The 17,379-nt window shown below is 42.0% G+C and overlaps 1 protein-coding gene across 12 annotated transcripts in view; it reads right to left on the minus strand.

The window, feature by feature from the left end:
• PTPRF (protein tyrosine phosphatase receptor type F) overlaps nucleotides 1–17,379 on the minus strand; it is a 396,065-nt gene that overhangs the window by 198,150 nt on the left and 180,536 nt on the right. For all 12 annotated transcript variants that reach the window (XM_087731153.1, XM_087731164.1, XM_087731163.1 and 9 more), the window contains 2 exons: nucleotides 4,613–4,758; nucleotides 1,700–1,841 (listed from right to left, as the gene is read on the minus strand). In XM_087731153.1, coding sequence (XP_087587279.1) covers nucleotides 1,700–1,841; nucleotides 4,613–4,758 — 288 coding nt within the window. The remainder of the gene's footprint in view (nucleotides 1–1,699; nucleotides 1,842–4,612; nucleotides 4,759–17,379) is intronic.

A 17,379-nucleotide genomic window follows, 5' to 3' on the forward strand; every position in this document is an offset into this window, starting at 1 on the left:
TGACTTTTGCTTCCGTGGTTCTTAAATAGTGCGCACGCATGTCTTTTCCTGTCTCTGGTGTTTCCTAACATTCCCTATTTATGTGGTGGTCTGCAAGTTTCACCTCATCAGGAAATCAGCAGGAGCGCCACAGAGCTGAGAAATACTGTTGTGCTCCTTTATGCAATGCATGCCTCTGTGGGCCTTTGAACATTTAACACAGAGCAAGTAAATTATTACTCTGTGTGTGCATGTGCATACATATCTAAGATACATAAAGGCAACTGCAACCAAAGGAAACAGGAATGTGCGTGGAACAGTTGGGTATTCAAGTATCTAGTATCACAAAAATCCAGTTGCAAGAACCATTTAAATGCAGATCCGCACGTAAACTGCTGAAAGAGCTCCACTGAGCTTTATGCACTCACAGACACGGCTGCAAAGGCAAGAAGTAACAAAAAAGATCTGCTTTTTTTTCTCCAATAATTTTCAAGTCTATAGCACCTGCTATTCTATTCTTAATAACACTACTACTGAAGAGCAAGCTGATCCTTTAAGACGCCCCACCTCCAGAAACAAGAGACACAATCACATCAAGCATTGAATGATTTCTATGATTCCCATCACCACAGTGCCTGAGCACATTACAGTTGTTTAATGTATTCTTTGTCACAGAGCAGAGAGGAAAATATGATTACCTCTACACTATAAATGGGGATGGGAGAACAGGGGACAATAGGTAACTTGTCATGTATGGCTGGCACACTCACCATTGGGATAACCAGCCTCTGCTGGTTCAAAATCATACAACAATAAATGCCTTCCACTCGAGTTTTTTCATTACTCAGAAGTTTCTACATCAATCCATATACACTAAGCAATTTGCCTAAGCCTTTTCCTGCTTGTCTTAGTAAATGCAAGGAAAAAAAAATCCGTTCAGGCAAATGACCTGGATTTATAACATCTCAGTACATTTACAAAATCCTATATATAAACAAATACTACAACACATTGATGTGCAGAAAAAAACATTTCCTGAAAAGCAGACAATAATTCTGACAATCTAATCTAAAAAAATCATCAACTGATCACAAGCCTTTTTATATCTAATACACTGTTCTTCCACAAAACATTCCATTTAGAAGAAACAACATAGCAAGCAAAATAAAACCTGCTCATATAGCAGACAAGGATCAAAATCTGTTCTTTAAGAGGAGAAACAGAACAACAAGTTGTGACTATACTGAAAAGTAAACCAAGCTAAATTCCACATCAAGCTCAAAACCTGAAGAATAACCTGAAAATCTATTCAAGAACTGTGCCGATTTAATCCAGAAGGTGCAGTAACATAGATTAAGTGTCTGACTGTCAGATAAAATTCTTAGATACCCTGAAGATGGGTATTATATCAAAGCAAACAGATGAGAACAGTATACAAATGTCTCTTTAGCTAGCCCTCCAAGTTAGAAATGACACATCCCAATCAGACAATACAACTAAAATACTTTAAAGAAAGTTCAGAATCTGCCATCCTTTCATGATTGTCTCAAAAACACTAGGTTCTATCACTAGGAGAAATTATAGCAAATGATACAGGAAGAACACAGTTTTTCCAAACCAAGCTAGAATATCACCATGTCATTTAAAAGCACCACACCAACACGAAGCTGCCAAAGTCATGTCTTCTGCCACCTAAGGCATGAAAAAACTTCCCACTTACCTTCTAACACTGTTAATTTGGCACTCGTGTTTATTTCCCCAACACTATTGGTTGCTGTGCACTCATAGATAGCTTCATCTCGATGAACACGCAGGGGCTGTATCCGCAGAACTGATCCTGATCCATCATCAAACTCAATAACCTTTAACAATGGAAAGAAAGCACTTCTTTACTGATATCTTCTGCAAGAAAAACTGAAAGTCAAAACAATCCAGGGGTTAAAAACCAAAAACCAAACCAAAAGAAGCTCTGTAAGCTATAAAATACCATGCAATTAGTCAAGCATTCCAAGACCAGAAATGCAAAAATTCCAGAGTCAAGAACATATTTTTCCTATGAGGAGGCCAGAACAAATGAAGATCCAATGAGGTTCTTTATGAATCAATTAAAGTTGACAAATTATCAACCTGGTAATAAAGATGTGGATCTGATGATTTAAAACATCTGAGACATATTTGCACTAATGGTTTTACTAATCACACTGATAGCAATTTAGTGCCAACTTTCACCTTGATGGAAGAGCAGAATGATATACTCCTGTGGGATTACCAGGAAAATAGCAACAAAACTAGAATAAAACCTTGAGTACCTCTGCTAACTCCAGCAGAAAGTAAGGGTTTTTAATGTCCTTCAGCATCGGCTACTTTGCAACTCTGGCATAATCAACAATGATGTAATTACGATTCCTTCCCCAGCATAATAAATTAAGTCCTTAATAAATCATTGCCTCTCCATCCATCCTGCTAAGCTGTAACATGCATTACTCTAACTTCTACGGGGAAGAGAGAGGTATGTGTTAGTTTGCAGCTGCCTTAGTATAAGCTATTCCTTAATGGCAAGGCTGTGAAGGCACAGCCTTAGGCCACTGTTGGTGCCAAACTCATCCTTCTCCTATTACTGAGCACAGAAAAGTTGGAAACACTAACTCTACTGCAGATGGTGACAGCATGAGGGAGAGGCACCAGGCCCCCCCTCCCGTCACTTGGGAACTGCAGGGGGAGATGAAGAGACTAAGCTGTACTTCGTTCCAGACACATCTATGTCAGCCTAGGACCTGCATTACCTCCATGCAAAACTTTTCCCCTATTTTCAAGAGCCCTGTTTAGGAATGCTTCTCACAGCATAAAGACCAAATGAGTGAAAACAGGAAGGAGAAAAATAACGTGCACCACAAGACTCTGCAGTAACAGAAGAAATAGGAAGAAATCAAAAGGTAACCAAGACCACCGAAAAAACGTTATTCCTCATGCTGGAAGGAATAGCCTTTCTGTTCTAAGTAATAGAAACAGTATGCAAAAACCCCTAATTTGGGGTCAAGTAGCAGCACACAGGACAGAGAAATGTGAGCATCACCATATTTTTTTTTTCTGAATGCTCAATTTTAAATTAAATATGAAACTGTGACGAAATGCTGAACTTTCTATAACCTTTACACAGGATAGGGCTACTGCCGAATTTTAAAACACAACAAAGTCAGATGCAGAAATTAATTCGCTTCAGTGATAAGGACTAAAAAGCTAAAAGATGAAACAGCAGAAAGGCTCTTTTGCCCTTACTATCCTTTAGTAGTAGAACACACACTCTATGTGAGAGGAAGGGAGCTACAACTACTAAGGACCTGACAGACACTGACCAGAAATGCCGTTCATTTGCTAACAATGGATACCTCTTTTCTGTAATAACTCAGCATGTGTACCTCAGTTGTTTATTAATTTTTTTTTCATTTAAACCGAATTCCAATTTTCCTCCAAATAAAGAGTAGCTTAGTAATGAGGTAAAATTAATAGTTATCTAGCAAAAGAAAAAAGATATTATTCATTATCTCCTAACACAATAAAAATGCCTCAACTATGTATCAAAACTGATGTAAATAAAGCTATGAAATTGCTCATATAAATGTATATAATATGGCATAGACCTCTGGTCAGCCACAGTAAGTACCAAATTCACTATAAAGGTTACATCTACTTTCAGATTAGAATGTTTAAATGGTTACTATACAACAAAACTTAACCTTTATTAGGGAAAAATAACAATGTAAAACAAGATTAAAATTGATTTCTTTAATCAAGGTTTTCTGCTCACATACGAAGTCATGATTAAAATTGGTGACGTGAATCAATCCATTCTGGGCAGCAAAGTCATCCTGTGCTCCAGTCAGAAAAGCAAAATCATCAAAGACAGGGGATTAGAGGAAAGGCAGCAGAATCGTAGAAGGGTCACATTTCCAAGGGCAGTTTGAGAGAAAGGAGCCCAACTCAAAAAAAAAAAAAAAAAAGGGGGGGGTGGGGGGTGGGAGGGGTGGGTAGCGGAGAAAAAAGTGGAGAAAGTCAGTGAAAATGTATTTGATATTTAAAATATAAACCAAATTGGACCCTTTTTCAAAAGAATTTCTGATACCTGCTCTTCCCTCTTCCTTTCTCTCAGACTTTAGTTCACAGGGAAGTCAATTCACCCTTCAGAAGGACTTCGCCATTCCCCTTCCAAGTGCATTTGTGGGAGGGATGGCAGTAGCCATCACTTAGAAAGCCTGCCAATAGCGTTTTGGCATCCCACTTTTGAATTTCACTGGGGATAGCAGGCCAAGGAGGTGCCTTATCAATTTGCACAATGAAAACAGAAAATTACTGATAGATTCAACTCTTATCTGCCATCCAATTCGGTGTAAGCCCCAGTCTCCCATTTGAAGAAGGATGCCCTACGTGTGCGCTTCCAGCATCATGCTCAAAGGACAATGCCTGCTCTACAGATTGCATTGCTGCAGGGAAGGAAACGTACTTTACTCGAAAGCTCTAGACTCTGTATTGTAGCGATGCAGAGATACCTGGGTTGCAATGATGATTATTGTGTAATTAAGGCCTGCAAGCATTAGACTGATTACCAAATTTTTATTTTTGCTTTTCTTGTAATTACCTCAAACCGCTGAGAACTGACTTTCTTCCCCTTCTTCATCCATGTGATACGAGGTTTGGGCTCTCCTGTTGCCTGACACACAAAAGAGGCTACTCCTCCAGAAATCCCAATCTGATCTTCAGGAGCTTTCATAAACGTTGGCTTGCCTGGAAAAATAACCAAATCACCCCCATGAGGACACAACATCAAATAAGCAAGGAATGTGTCATGTTAATCTAAACTATAAGACAATTGGTGCTCCTACTACAAATCCAGGTTGAATCACCTCAGCCACACAAATTCAGGGCAGACTGCAACATGACAAGCACAGTTTCTGCTCGAGTACCTTTTTCCCCTGAAATGAATAAAGTTCATCTGGCTTGCCTGTAAATGAGGGCAATAGAGGGCTCCCCCCAGCCTCCTGGGCATTCATTCAGGTATATGACAATTTGGAACCATTTTTATGGTTTGTTTTTTTAATAAATGGATTTTTGCACGTTTATAACATGGTCATAGCACTAGAAATTAGAGAACAGCTGACACACCAAACCTACAAAATGTACCATACGTTGACATTAGTTTTCCTGAAAGCTGTTAAGGCATTCGTCAGAATTAACAGATAGAGTTTTAAGTACACAAATAACAACCTTTAATTTCATTTTAGACATGGATCAACATAAAAATCCTACCGTCTACAAGCATCTGGAAACCTGAACAGGCTGGTCTATGTTTGGTAAGAAACTAATCACTAAAAGTGAAAGTTGGCAAAGAAACCAAAGTGACATTCAGGCTTGACTGACTCAGCAAAAATGAAAAAAAAAAAAAAAAATTAAAAAAAACATGTAACATTTTAATAATCAATAAAAGAAGTTTCATGAAAATACAGTTGTGTCTTCTAGATTTACATGACAGACTTGGATGGATAAAACTAGGCATCCAGGTTGAACGTTTATATTTTTCTTCTGCACTCACTGTACAAGAGAATTTTGCAATATGTGATCTGAGGGTCATTTTGAAACACTGCTTTGCTAAGTGAGAAGTGTTTGATGATCTTGTATCCTTATAAAGCACTAAAACATGTAACTCCACAGCGGGAGTTAACAGAGTCCACCCATGATGTCATTCGGTGCACAGGTTGCACTAAGGCCACATTTCAAATACAATTCTAATCGACCACGTCAAAGATGAACCTGACCCACAAACGGGGCAGAGACTGCTGCTGGGATGTAGAAAGGAGTAAGAGTGAGAGAATAAACCTGTTCAACCCCGAGACACGGAGCCAACGTCCCCTGTGGAGCTGGCAGTGGTTCCGCATCTTCCCACTCCGGACACATCCACGAGTATGTCCTTGAGGGAGAGGGGGACAACATCTGTAAGCCCAGGGGGTTTAAATACTAAGCTTTTGATGAATGAAGGGCTGATTTTCCCCCATCTAGGAAGGAGACAGATGCAGCAACCCCAAAAGAAGACAATCTTTAAATGCATTTTCCTAACATATAAAACGCTAAGGGTGCAGTTTCAAGTTACAGCTGAGCCGTCCGGCCTCTTGCAGCTACTGAAGAGGGCAGGGGGCCTTGCTCTGCTACTCGTTCCCCTCACCTCCCTGCCTCCAGCCACCAGCACCCAAACCCCTACAAGCAGCTCCGGGGCCACCAGAGCCTCTGTGGAGCAGATTCAGGCCCCTAACCTGGCAGAAAGCCACTTTCTTCTTCTTCTTCTTCTTCTTTTCCAAGCAGGGTAAGGAGCACAGTGGCTCAGGGCAGGATCAGATGGGGCGGTGGGATGCTGGAAGATGGCGCCTCTTCCTTGGCAGCTGCAAGCTGGCACCTGCCACCTGAAGCTGCGGAGTGCAACTTCTCCCTTAAACAGCAATCTCTAAAGACTTTGCTAAAACTGCAGGACCCTCTTTAATCCCAGTTTCGCCTTCTGGTTTAGCCCAAGCTAACTGCTTACGCAGACCCCCACTGTCCCTGCAGCGTGGCACGGGGTGACTCAACACGCACAGCAGCTCAACCAAGTGCCATACTTCAGTTGCTACTTTTGACAAAGCCCAGAGGCCAGGCTCTGCCCCACTCCAACGCACGTGGACCAGACCAGGGAGACTGCTGAGGGCCCAGGATGCTTCTTGCTTCACACGCACACCACCGCTGTCCGTATGGGGTGTAGGTGTCAAGGCGGTGGCGGAGGGAAGCTGCGGGGAGGTCTCTGTGAGGAGACGTCAGGGCTGCCCCATCCACAGCCAGTTCCACAACGGCCCCACAGCAGGACACAGTCAAGCTCACCACAGGGGCATTGCCATGACACCAGGTTTAAGAAAGGGCAAAATACCTCACGGCTGTGAGGAGTGAGGTAAAAAGTGTGAGAAACAGCCCTGCGCGCACTCAGGTCAGAGGGGGAGGAGGAACTCCAGGCGCCCGAGCAGAGACTCCCCTGCAGCCCCTGAAGGCACCACGGTGGAGCAGGTATTTCCCCGCAGCCCTCAGCCAGGTGGGCATCTGGCAGCTGGCCAAGGTCCACCCACCACAGCTTCAGAGTGAAGGACAAGGTCAGACAAGCTGGCACCACATGGAGAAGCAAACACCAGCTGAGGGCACGCTTAGCAGACAGGCGCTGCTGGCATGCCACTCCTGAGGCAGCAGGACAACAGACCCCTTCAAAAATTGCAACGTCAGATGCTCAACATGGACTGTGGCTGTGTGCTAGGGAGCCCACCAACCACCTACACAGACCACAGGCACCAGCGGACATGCCAACCCTGAACCCAGGTGATCTGGAGGTCACAGCTGAGACACTAAGCTGCAGGCCTGAACCTCTTCTACTGCTGCTTGCTCAGCTTTATTTCCAAAGGGCTTTTGCAGACAATAGATCCACTGAGGCCAGCACCGTCCACGCAGGAGTGGATACACATGCTCCGTCCTCAATGAGCTTCTGTGAAGGAATATCACAGATCTGACCACAGAAATTCATCACACACAGGTGTACTGAATTTTGCCATCCTTGGTGAAGGCAGCCCCAGGACTGAGTGAAGAAAATAGCTCAAAACCCAGAAAATGCCTTTTAAGACATGATGGCTGCTGTCTGCAGTCTTTAGCACATTCTCCTGACATGAACAGCAAGCAATTATTAAGTGTGCTTGCTTAACTGATGCTGATTTCACATATTTACTCATCTATAATCACATCTATTTCTACTTAGTTTGTATTTACATATATCTGTGTTTATTCACCTCTCATCTATCCCAGTGAAATGTTAATTTACTGTTCAGGCTGCTAGTGATTGCAGTGTGATTGACTGTTTCGCTATGCAGTGTGCTGAGCTGATGTCTTGTATTGCATTTCGGCAGTTGATTTGTTCTTTTGATTTTCCGTTATTTACTCTGTGATCTTAGTAAAATAGTGTAAATTTTTCAAATGACAAATACAGCAGAATCCAAAAACTTTTGTCCTTGAAGAATAAAATGCAATTATATATCTCACTGTACACCTACTCCCCAGCTCGTACACTGAGGACTTACTTTACTTTTGTACATTTTAAAAAAATCAATACTATTAAAAACCAGAACAAAAGGAAACAATGTTCACCGGCAGTAAAACCTAAAAAACCTGCTGCCTTGTTCAGCTTGAATTTACATTTTGTAATGAATCTTCTTCCTCTGCACATTTAATTGAGCAACACTGATTTCTGGAAAACATCTAAATCCACTGAGACTGGTAACAAAAGTATGCCTGTATATAAACCAAATTCTCACAGTCTGGGAAAGGGTATTTCTACAAAGCCATTTTAAACATTTGTATGCCCCGAAGTTTTGAAATGGAAGGAAAAGTCCTAATTAGGCAAACCTAAAATCCTGAGTCCTGGCCCCAGGACAATAGAGTCAGGCATGGGCATACATATTTTTATACTGATTGGTAGCTGTTACAGCAAATACCAAAACTTATCTCAGTGAGAGCTAACAGAAGTGCAACAGATCATCCATGAAAATCTTGGTGTCCGTGGAAAATGCACGTTAAGTGGACTAGGCTACCTCCACACCTCCCCTCCAACCAACATCTCTATAACTCTACTGCCTGGAGGAGGCTGCCGTGGGACACATCACTAGTTACTTCCAAAGGGCAGTAGTAACAACCACTAGGGACAGGGCCAGGTGATGGTCCAAGCAGTCTTTTTTAACCTGTTTTGAGTGTTTGCTCTCTTGGTGTAGCCCTAGAAACACAACCAGAAAAAAATAAGGATGTACTGAAAAGACAGTATTTAACCAGTAACCTAGTCCTTCTCGTTTTCTCCTCTGAAATTCAAAATGACCAGAGTCTCCACAGAAGATTATGCACATGCCAAGCTTGGAGTTAACTGTTTGTTGTTCAAACAAACTACAAATAAATACAAGGAACTGAAGTGTCTTCCGCAGTGAAGTCCCGTCTTTTTCCTGATGACCTAAGGACCAGGCAAAATTGAAGTTTTTATTGAAAGTTTAAACAAGAGAAAAAGAGCGATCGTATTCCAAAGACAAATCTGTGAAATATCAGCTTGAGCAAGAACCTCCTGAGCAAGTCTTGGGTGACAGGAGGGAGAGGTGCGGGATGGCTGGGTGCCCATCACACCCACCTTCGCTTGCTCCACTGCATGGAGTAACTACTCCAGGCTGGTGTATTTGTCATTTGATAACTCCAAGACCAAATAACTCCAGCCTCTCTTTCCCTAGCCTCTCTGCTCAGTGCCAGATCCCTGGAGCACATTCAGTCCTCACCCTCTAAAGTAATTCTTGCTCCTCACTTCATAACCAAGTTCCCACTACACCAGGAGTGGAAATTACTGCTATCATCATCTCTATTCACTCCTAAGCTTCAGGCAGGAGAATAGGAAAACTTTCACCTTCTTGGCCGAAATTTTCCCTGTTTCATCTTTGCTCAAAACTAAATTATTCTAGAGAGCTTATGGGAACAACACAGCTCTGAGGAGGAAGACCATGAAAAATAGAGTATTTTCTTACAAGAGAAAGAAACAGGCTTCATCTTATTTGGCTGGGGGCTGAAAAATAACAACTTGCTCAGACATGGTCTCCATTGAGAAACTTTAAAAAAAAAAACAAAAAACACAAAAAACCAACCCAAAACGTTTTAGAAGAAAAGGACTTTCACAGTTGATAGTGTTGAAAAAGTCACTTGCTGAGCAAGCACAGGTTCCTGGATAATCCTATAAAGTGACCCACAAGGAGGGCCTCATGGTGTGGAAGAGATGCTAGCAGAGATTTAAGCACACACGCATCTACTTCACCATGCTAGAAAACAGCAGCAAACTCATGCAGAGTCCTGGGCTGAACTAGGGTGCGCGATGCTTTCAAAAGAAATATTCCCTCGAACTACATTTTAAGAGGTCCACAGGAACATGGGTACAGAAAGCCAGAGAGAGAAGTACGAGCAGACAAGTTAGGTATGCACTAATCAGTAAGGCTGTTGCCTGCCCTCCCCAGCAAAAGCAAATGTGATGGTTTTGGGAGGGGAACCCGAAGCCCTCAACAGCAGAATCTCTGGTCTGCTGGAGAGCCACTGACACAGCCTTCCTGCAGGGCAACTTGGAGTGAGAGACAGCCAGCCACGAAGATGCATCTCTCACCCATATTTTATATATAAAACCACTGTTGTTCTTTGCTATTCTAGACAATTTGCTTGTTGTGAAACAATTGTTATAAATCAGAAAAACATCTCAGCAGCTATTTTAAAATTTGCCCTACCAAACATTTGTAGCAGAGTAGGAACATTTCAGTTCTCTTTTTCAGGTTTCCTTTCTTTACCAGAGCAATTTAGAGTCACACCATCACATCTGGTTTTAGGCTGTGCAGCTTCTCAGTGAACCCAAAGGACGTTCCCAGGGAGAAAAGTCTCTTTTGCCAGATTTCCTTCAAGGCCGAGGAACAGAGGTGTAGCCTCCCTCTAACACGGCAAGGTGCCTTTTATGTGAACCATGGCCTTTGAGGAGTAACATATGACCTGTACTACCTGACTTGAATACTAACCAGAGCCTTGAAAAATGATGCTGGGTCAGGTATATTTAGCACATATATATTTATTTATATTTAGTATCTTGCTACACATTAAGCACACACCAGTCACATAAAAGATGCTTCCTTGTCATTTTCTAAGAGCCAAAAAATTTCAAGTGGCTGAAACATAATATATGCCAACATAAATATGCTTCATATACCCAAATATTAACTTGTTTTATTTCAAAGACCCATCATTAGATAGTTTCTTAAAATAAATACAAAAATTAAATTGAATCCTGATGCTTTTTCAGTATTTAGCGCCCACATCAAATACACTTCATCCAAAAATTTTAATTCAGAAACTAGCAATCATACTGCTCCTCCTGTTCTTGTGGATGCTATTTTTCCAGAGTTGCACATAGGTTTGAGAAAAATGAATTATTAAACACATGTCTGCAATTAAGTGTTCTGTGAGCACTCACCTGCTGCGAGAGATTTTAAAGAAAAATATCTGTCCTCATGCTATAAGCGGCCACTGTTCTAAATAGAAAGGCAGCCAAAAATAAGACCAGCATTGCAGGAAAGGGGAGCTTGTATTTTTATCTGAAAGCTTTTATTACTTGGGCTAAATTAGGATTGAAAGTAGTCTCCTTTGTGAAGGAAAAAATTACAGTTGTGATATGAGATGAACTAGATAAGCACATACAATAGGCATACATGGGTAACCTTATTTAGGTACCTGGGCTAAATGGATTAAAAGAAGTCATTGACACAAGCCGGAAAAGATCACGGTGGGAACAGTTCTTAAGTCTGGAAATTGTGAAATTCAGGTTTAACTCCCTGCCTTTAACCTTCCCTGTCACACACGCCAAGGCACAACTGTGCCTCAGCTTCCACTGTAAAACTTGCCTGCTGCTCTCACATGGCTGCCGTCAGGACAAATACACGAAAAAGGACGATGTGGCTCAGTTGTTATAACACGGGGAAGAAACCAAGAATGACACAGACTTTCTCACGTTCACGACTGACTTTGAAGTGGAAATAAAGTGGTCTAGAAGACAGAGGTTATATATGCTTATATATTCAGCAAGGGTATTTCTCTTGTTTCCTTTATGATCTTGGCTGATTGGCATCTGTGCGTGGATGGATGCCTGCTGGAAGGATACTCTGGTGAGACCTACTCCATGATTTCCCTCCTAAGCATCTACTGCAGGGCAGGAGGCAAGCCAGTGGGCTCTCCAGCTATCCTTATGTTCAATATCCTTATGTTTTCCTTTCAACATATCCACCATTGTTTAGACGTGGTTCCCGTCCCTTTGTGATCATTAGGAATATTGTTTGGCAAAATAAGATTTTTTCAAACTTGCACTTTTAATTCTTGTGTGATTTACAAGTAGGAAGAGCCTGTTTGAGCCTTGTAATAACATTTCTTTAACAACAGCTTACTAAGGCATCGGTGGGTCTCGGTGATCACAATGCTAATTCATTCCTTATTTCTCCTATTTCGGTTTTATGTCACTAAGATGACAGAACTTTGTAAATGAAACTTGTCCTTTATTGCTTGGTGCAAGGTACTCATTAAATAAATGCAAATACATATATAGTGGGGTGTTGCATGCTCAGATACATACACAATTTTCTTTTTATCCAGTGAATGGACCATAACCCTTTCTCCCATCCACTTTAAAACACTTAACTGCATCCCACTCACCGAAAACGGCATTCCAAATTCAACGTGTTCCTCAGATCGCTCTGAATTACAGGTTACCTAATGTTACCTGCACATCCTTCTCTCTTGTTTTATCATCTTATTGTTATTAGATTTTAATGCTTAAGAGATTCCCAACAGCTAGGACAAATGATTCTGCTATTTCAATCCAATTTTAGTGGTTGAGTTTTCTAGCTTCAAGTGTGGTTGTCCGTGATAATCAAATCTACAAACATTATCCCAAAGCGAGTTGCATTTCTCCTCACCTTCATCTCCTGACTTCTATAAAGTTACTCACAGATACCTTTTGAGCTTGTACAAAATGAAACCAGTAAAGTGAATGATTAATATACAAATCTCCAAGAAGTAGATCTTTTAAGATGTTCAATGACCTCTGTAACTTTCAGTAGAAAAATTACATTACAAAAATAATAAAAGCAGTCATCCAGCAGAAGCTGTGATTTTCCCTAAACGCTAGCAGGAAATACGGTGAACCAAGATGCAAGGTGCTCATTTCAGCAGGCGAGACCCACTGTGCTTTGTTTATATGGAGAAACCTTCATTGAGGAGAACGCAAGGGTACACGTTAAGCCAAATGTATGATTTTATCAGTATTTATAAGGACTTAAGCTCAGAAACTCAAGCTCAGAAACTCTTACAATCTTTGATTCCTGCTTCTCCACTGTCTCAGCAAATGGGTGCTGCTCACAATTTCTAAAGGCTCTTTCCTTACCATAAGCCCAGTATAAAGGCAAAGCCTTGGATGGGACTGAAGTGTCTCTGCAGACACACAGATGGAAATCTTCATGCCCAGACTGGCATTTTTCAAGCCCTTTTTTCCCTTTTCCTAATACAGGATTTATACTTACTAAATCTGACATAAAACATTAAATAGTATTTAAGGCAAAATCAAATATTTTAAAATTTCTTCTTAAAGAAACATTTTAAAACCTCATGTGTCCTGTGTACTTCTGGTCAGCGTCTGGATGGTCATACATAAACCAACCCTGCACCAGTAGAAACTGGGCGTCCACTGTTAAATGCTGATGTTTGGAGAAACCTGCTTATTCCACAGAAATACGGGTTAAAAGCCGTTAGTTCACTCAAGTATTAAGGCTACAATTACTGGATATTAATAAACTACAGCAACAGCCCGTCATCATAGTATTGCACTTCAGTAAATTTCTAATTCTGTCTCTTTATGAATCATGGAAATTGCTGAAAGAGTTTAAATGCCTAAAATTAGCTGACATGATACTGAACCAGAATTGTCTCCAGCAACCATCACACAAGGATGCTGTGCAAGTCACTCAGCGGCGCTGAACATTTTGGGTGCTGATTTATTTGTGGAGAGAGTTTTAGGCAGGCAACTTAGACCTTAACGCAACGGGGAGGTGGTTTCTCTTCGTATCATATCTGCAGGGTGCCTACAGATCTCGCACACAGGGTGGCAAATTTTCTCCGTTATTTCTCAAGGCTGTTGTAACTGCAGTGTCTTTCTCAAAGTGCCAGGCTGGCTATCAGTGTGAGCTGCTTTACATCTTAGTAAGAAAATCCCTAACTCTGGCTAATCCCGGTGCTGTGATTGACTCTTGTCCATGGGGTTTTTTTAAAGTTTTTTGTGTGCCAGGAAAGGGAGAAGAAAATAAATCAAACCTCTCTACTATGATACCACTCTTACAGTTGCTTCCAATAACTCAAATAACACATAACTAGAAAAAGAAAAATATGCCAAGAAGCACAAAGCAGTCCCGCATACGACTGAAGAATATTGATTAAAAACAAAGCAGAAAAACAGCCCAGAAAAACATCCTTCTAGAACCTGAGGTCGTCTTCATTTCCCCTCCTCTGCTTTTACGTTTTCCTAGAGCACCCGCAGCCTGTGCACGCAGCTTGCCACATATCTTGAGGACAAGCCAGACCCCTATATATGGGTTTATCTTTTGATTCTAACTCCCCAGCATTTATACTAAGTATTATACAGAGCAGAAAAAAACAAAGGAGAGCAGAGAAGCACTGCTCTAACTACAGACCTTCCAGCAGCCTCACAGAAGGGCTTTCTGCTTTGCTTTAATTTAAAATTGAAACCTGAAGTCAAATTTCCACCTGGTAATAGCTTAAAGGCACTTCCAATTAACTTGGTAATACACACTTTCTGAGTTAATAAATTTTTCAGCCTCTGTGTTTAATACAATTAAACATTTGGGCCTTTGGCCTTGGACCTTATTTAGCTTCAGAAAGGACTGCAAGAAGACTGCCTCCAATTATCACCATTTACACAGCATTCACTTAAGGGCTTTCAAATGTGTACATATAGAACATTCATTTAATCATACACAAAATTCAGTACCTGAATTCAGGCCTCCTCTCTCTTGCACAGAATCTGTACAGCGGACAAGAGAATAATAATGCCAGCTACTGGGCTCTGAAATCAGTCATCACAACGCTGCCTAAGGCAGTACGTAACAGCTGCGCCGGCTCCTAGAAACTTACTTTTCCTTCCAAATCTGCATTTTTTTATTTGCAAATTTCTTAAAAACTTCAAAGTTGATAAAGTGTATTGCATAGTGTAAAGAACCCGTGAGATATGCAGGACCAGGAAACAAAGACAGAACTGAAATCTTGTGCTTGAAAAAACATGAAAATTAATTTTGCCAGCATGCCTACCACATTAAACACCATATTCTTTTACACAAAAGGATTAAAAGGTTTTAATCCCTCTTTGCAAGCAGCTAGTTCTTGATTCAGCAGTTCAAAAGGCTTTGCCAAGCTCAGGTTTTTCCTCTGCTTTTAAGAATTAAAAGTGAGTGTAAACCTTATTTTGTAAACAGAGAGCACAGTACAATGATTTTAATAGAAATGGGAGCCAGAGTAAGCGACCTCTTCAGAATATCCATTACTAAAGCAAAGGCATCCCAGGCTCTTAGGAAGGGACCTGCATTTCATTTTAGTGCCACTGTATGTTGTTCTGTCCTCCTCCTAGTAATGAACCAAATTTCTGGCTCACCTACCCAGTGAGGAGGAAAATTTTCTGCTTAATGATAATGAGTGCAGTCTGGTATTTCTGTTACACCAGTGATTTTTTTTTTCCTATTTGTATCAACTGTTTTATCATGCAGCATCTGTAGTACAGTATGCTGGTTTTGGCCAGGATAGAGTTAATTTTCTTCATAGCAGCTAGTATGGGGCTATGTTTTGGATTTGTGCTGCAAACAGTGTTGATAATACAGGGATCCCTTTTAGTTACTGCTGAGCAGTGCTTACGCAGAGTCAAGGCCTTTCCTGCTTCTCACCCCTCCCCACCAGCGAGGAGGCTGGGGGTGCACGAGAAGCTGGGAGGGGACGCAGCTGGGACAGCTGACCCCAACTGACCAAAGGGATATTCCACACCATATGGTGTCACTCTCAGCATAGAAAGCTGGGGGAAGAAGAAGGAAGGGGGGGACGTTCAGAGTTATGGCATTTTGTCTTCCCAAGTAACCGTTACGGATGATGGGGCCCTGCTTTCCTGGGGATGGCTGAGCACCTTCCTGCCGGTGGGAAGCAGTGAATGAATTCCTTGTTTTGCTTTGCTTGCGTGCATGGCTTTTGCTTTACTTATTAAACTGTCTTTATCTCAACTCATGAGTTTTCTCACTTTTACTCTTCTGAATCTCTCCCCCATCCCACCGGGGGGGGGGAGCGAGCGAGCAGCTGTGTGGTAGTCAGCTGCCTGCCAGGTTAAACCACAACATACAGTCTGCAGAAAACCAAGAAATATAATTTCCACATTTAAATGTTTACCAGAGTGTAAAAAATTTCAGCAGGTAGCTAGGCACCTGAGCAAAATACTCTCAAGTGAAAAAAAAAAAAAGTTACTCGGTTTTGCTCAATCTTACTTGAAATTCCCCAAGAAACAGGAATATTTCCCCATCAAAAGGCTTCCTCCAAGTTAGACTCCTTGATAATCCTGGATGGAGAGGTTCAACGCTTCTGGTAGATGCCGGGCAGCATCTTTTCCCTGTAACGATGTATTTTAGCAGTGGCTAAATGATGGCGCAGAGTCATGCACGGCTCAAAAGCCATTTGAGCAGAGTTTGAATGCCAGGGCTGCCACCTCCGCCTGGCTGCAGGACTGGGCTGGCAGAGGGCTGCTGAGCAATTCCGATCCTCCACAGCAGAAAGACAAGAACCAAAAGGGAGGGCCGAGGCCACGCTGCCCAGTGCTCAGCTGCACGCTGACCTTGGTGCAATCGGTGGTGGAGCTGGGGAAGCTCCGGGAGCTGCTGTCTCCTGTCCATGAACTGCCCCCGAGTTTTCCCAAAATGGCTCTGTATGTATGTGGAAAACATCTGACTCCATCCAACATGAATATTGGGTGTCTGAACCCCACAGTAAAAAGAATGATTGACACATGCCAGGAGTTTGCAGTTTTACAGTTGCTGCAATCCAGCCCTGCTCTGTGCACAAAGCAGGGCAGGCACTCCGTCCCAGGAGGTGCCCAGTCCCCTCCTCCACCCAGAGCTTTCTGGTTCAGTCTTCTAGAAAGGCATCAAAATTAATCACCTTCATGGCTGCTGCATTCTTGATTTAATTTTTCTAGCATCCATTCCTTGCTGTGTTATGAATTTAACAGATATAATGAAAAGCTCTTTTCACTTTAATAACTTTTCTCTGTGTAGATGATCAGGTCAGCCTTTAACTGTTTCCAGACTAAACTCCTTAAATCTCCAACTACCAGCCACGGTTCCAGATTTGATTTTTTTGTGGCCTTTTACCTGCACCAACTTTTACTTGATTTCACCTGATTATGCATAGAGTTGCAAGAACTGCAGAAAGCTGGGGTCCACGTGGATAAGTTACCGTTTGCCATGCTGTGAAAAGTTGCTGTGGCCACCATGTCTATCCTGAAGCCCAGAACATGATACACTGGGACCGCGAGGTACTGAATTTGAATTTCCAGAGCTGTCCTGGGACTTGTGCAGAGGCTGGAGCGTGCACTGAAGAGGAAAGGCTGCGCACAGGACCTGCAGGAGCCGGGAGCCACCGCCCCTGTGAGTGCTTTGTGCACAGGGGCCGCTGGGAGACCCAGCACCACAGTTACTCTATGGGCTGTGCAGC

Source organism: Nipponia nippon, unplaced genomic scaffold (assembly GCF_047370975.1).
Source record: "Nipponia nippon isolate SJK-2023a ecotype South Korea unplaced genomic scaffold, ASM4737097v1 scaffold_5, whole genome shotgun sequence".
NCBI lineage: Eukaryota > Metazoa > Chordata > Aves > Pelecaniformes > Threskiornithidae > Nipponia > Nipponia nippon.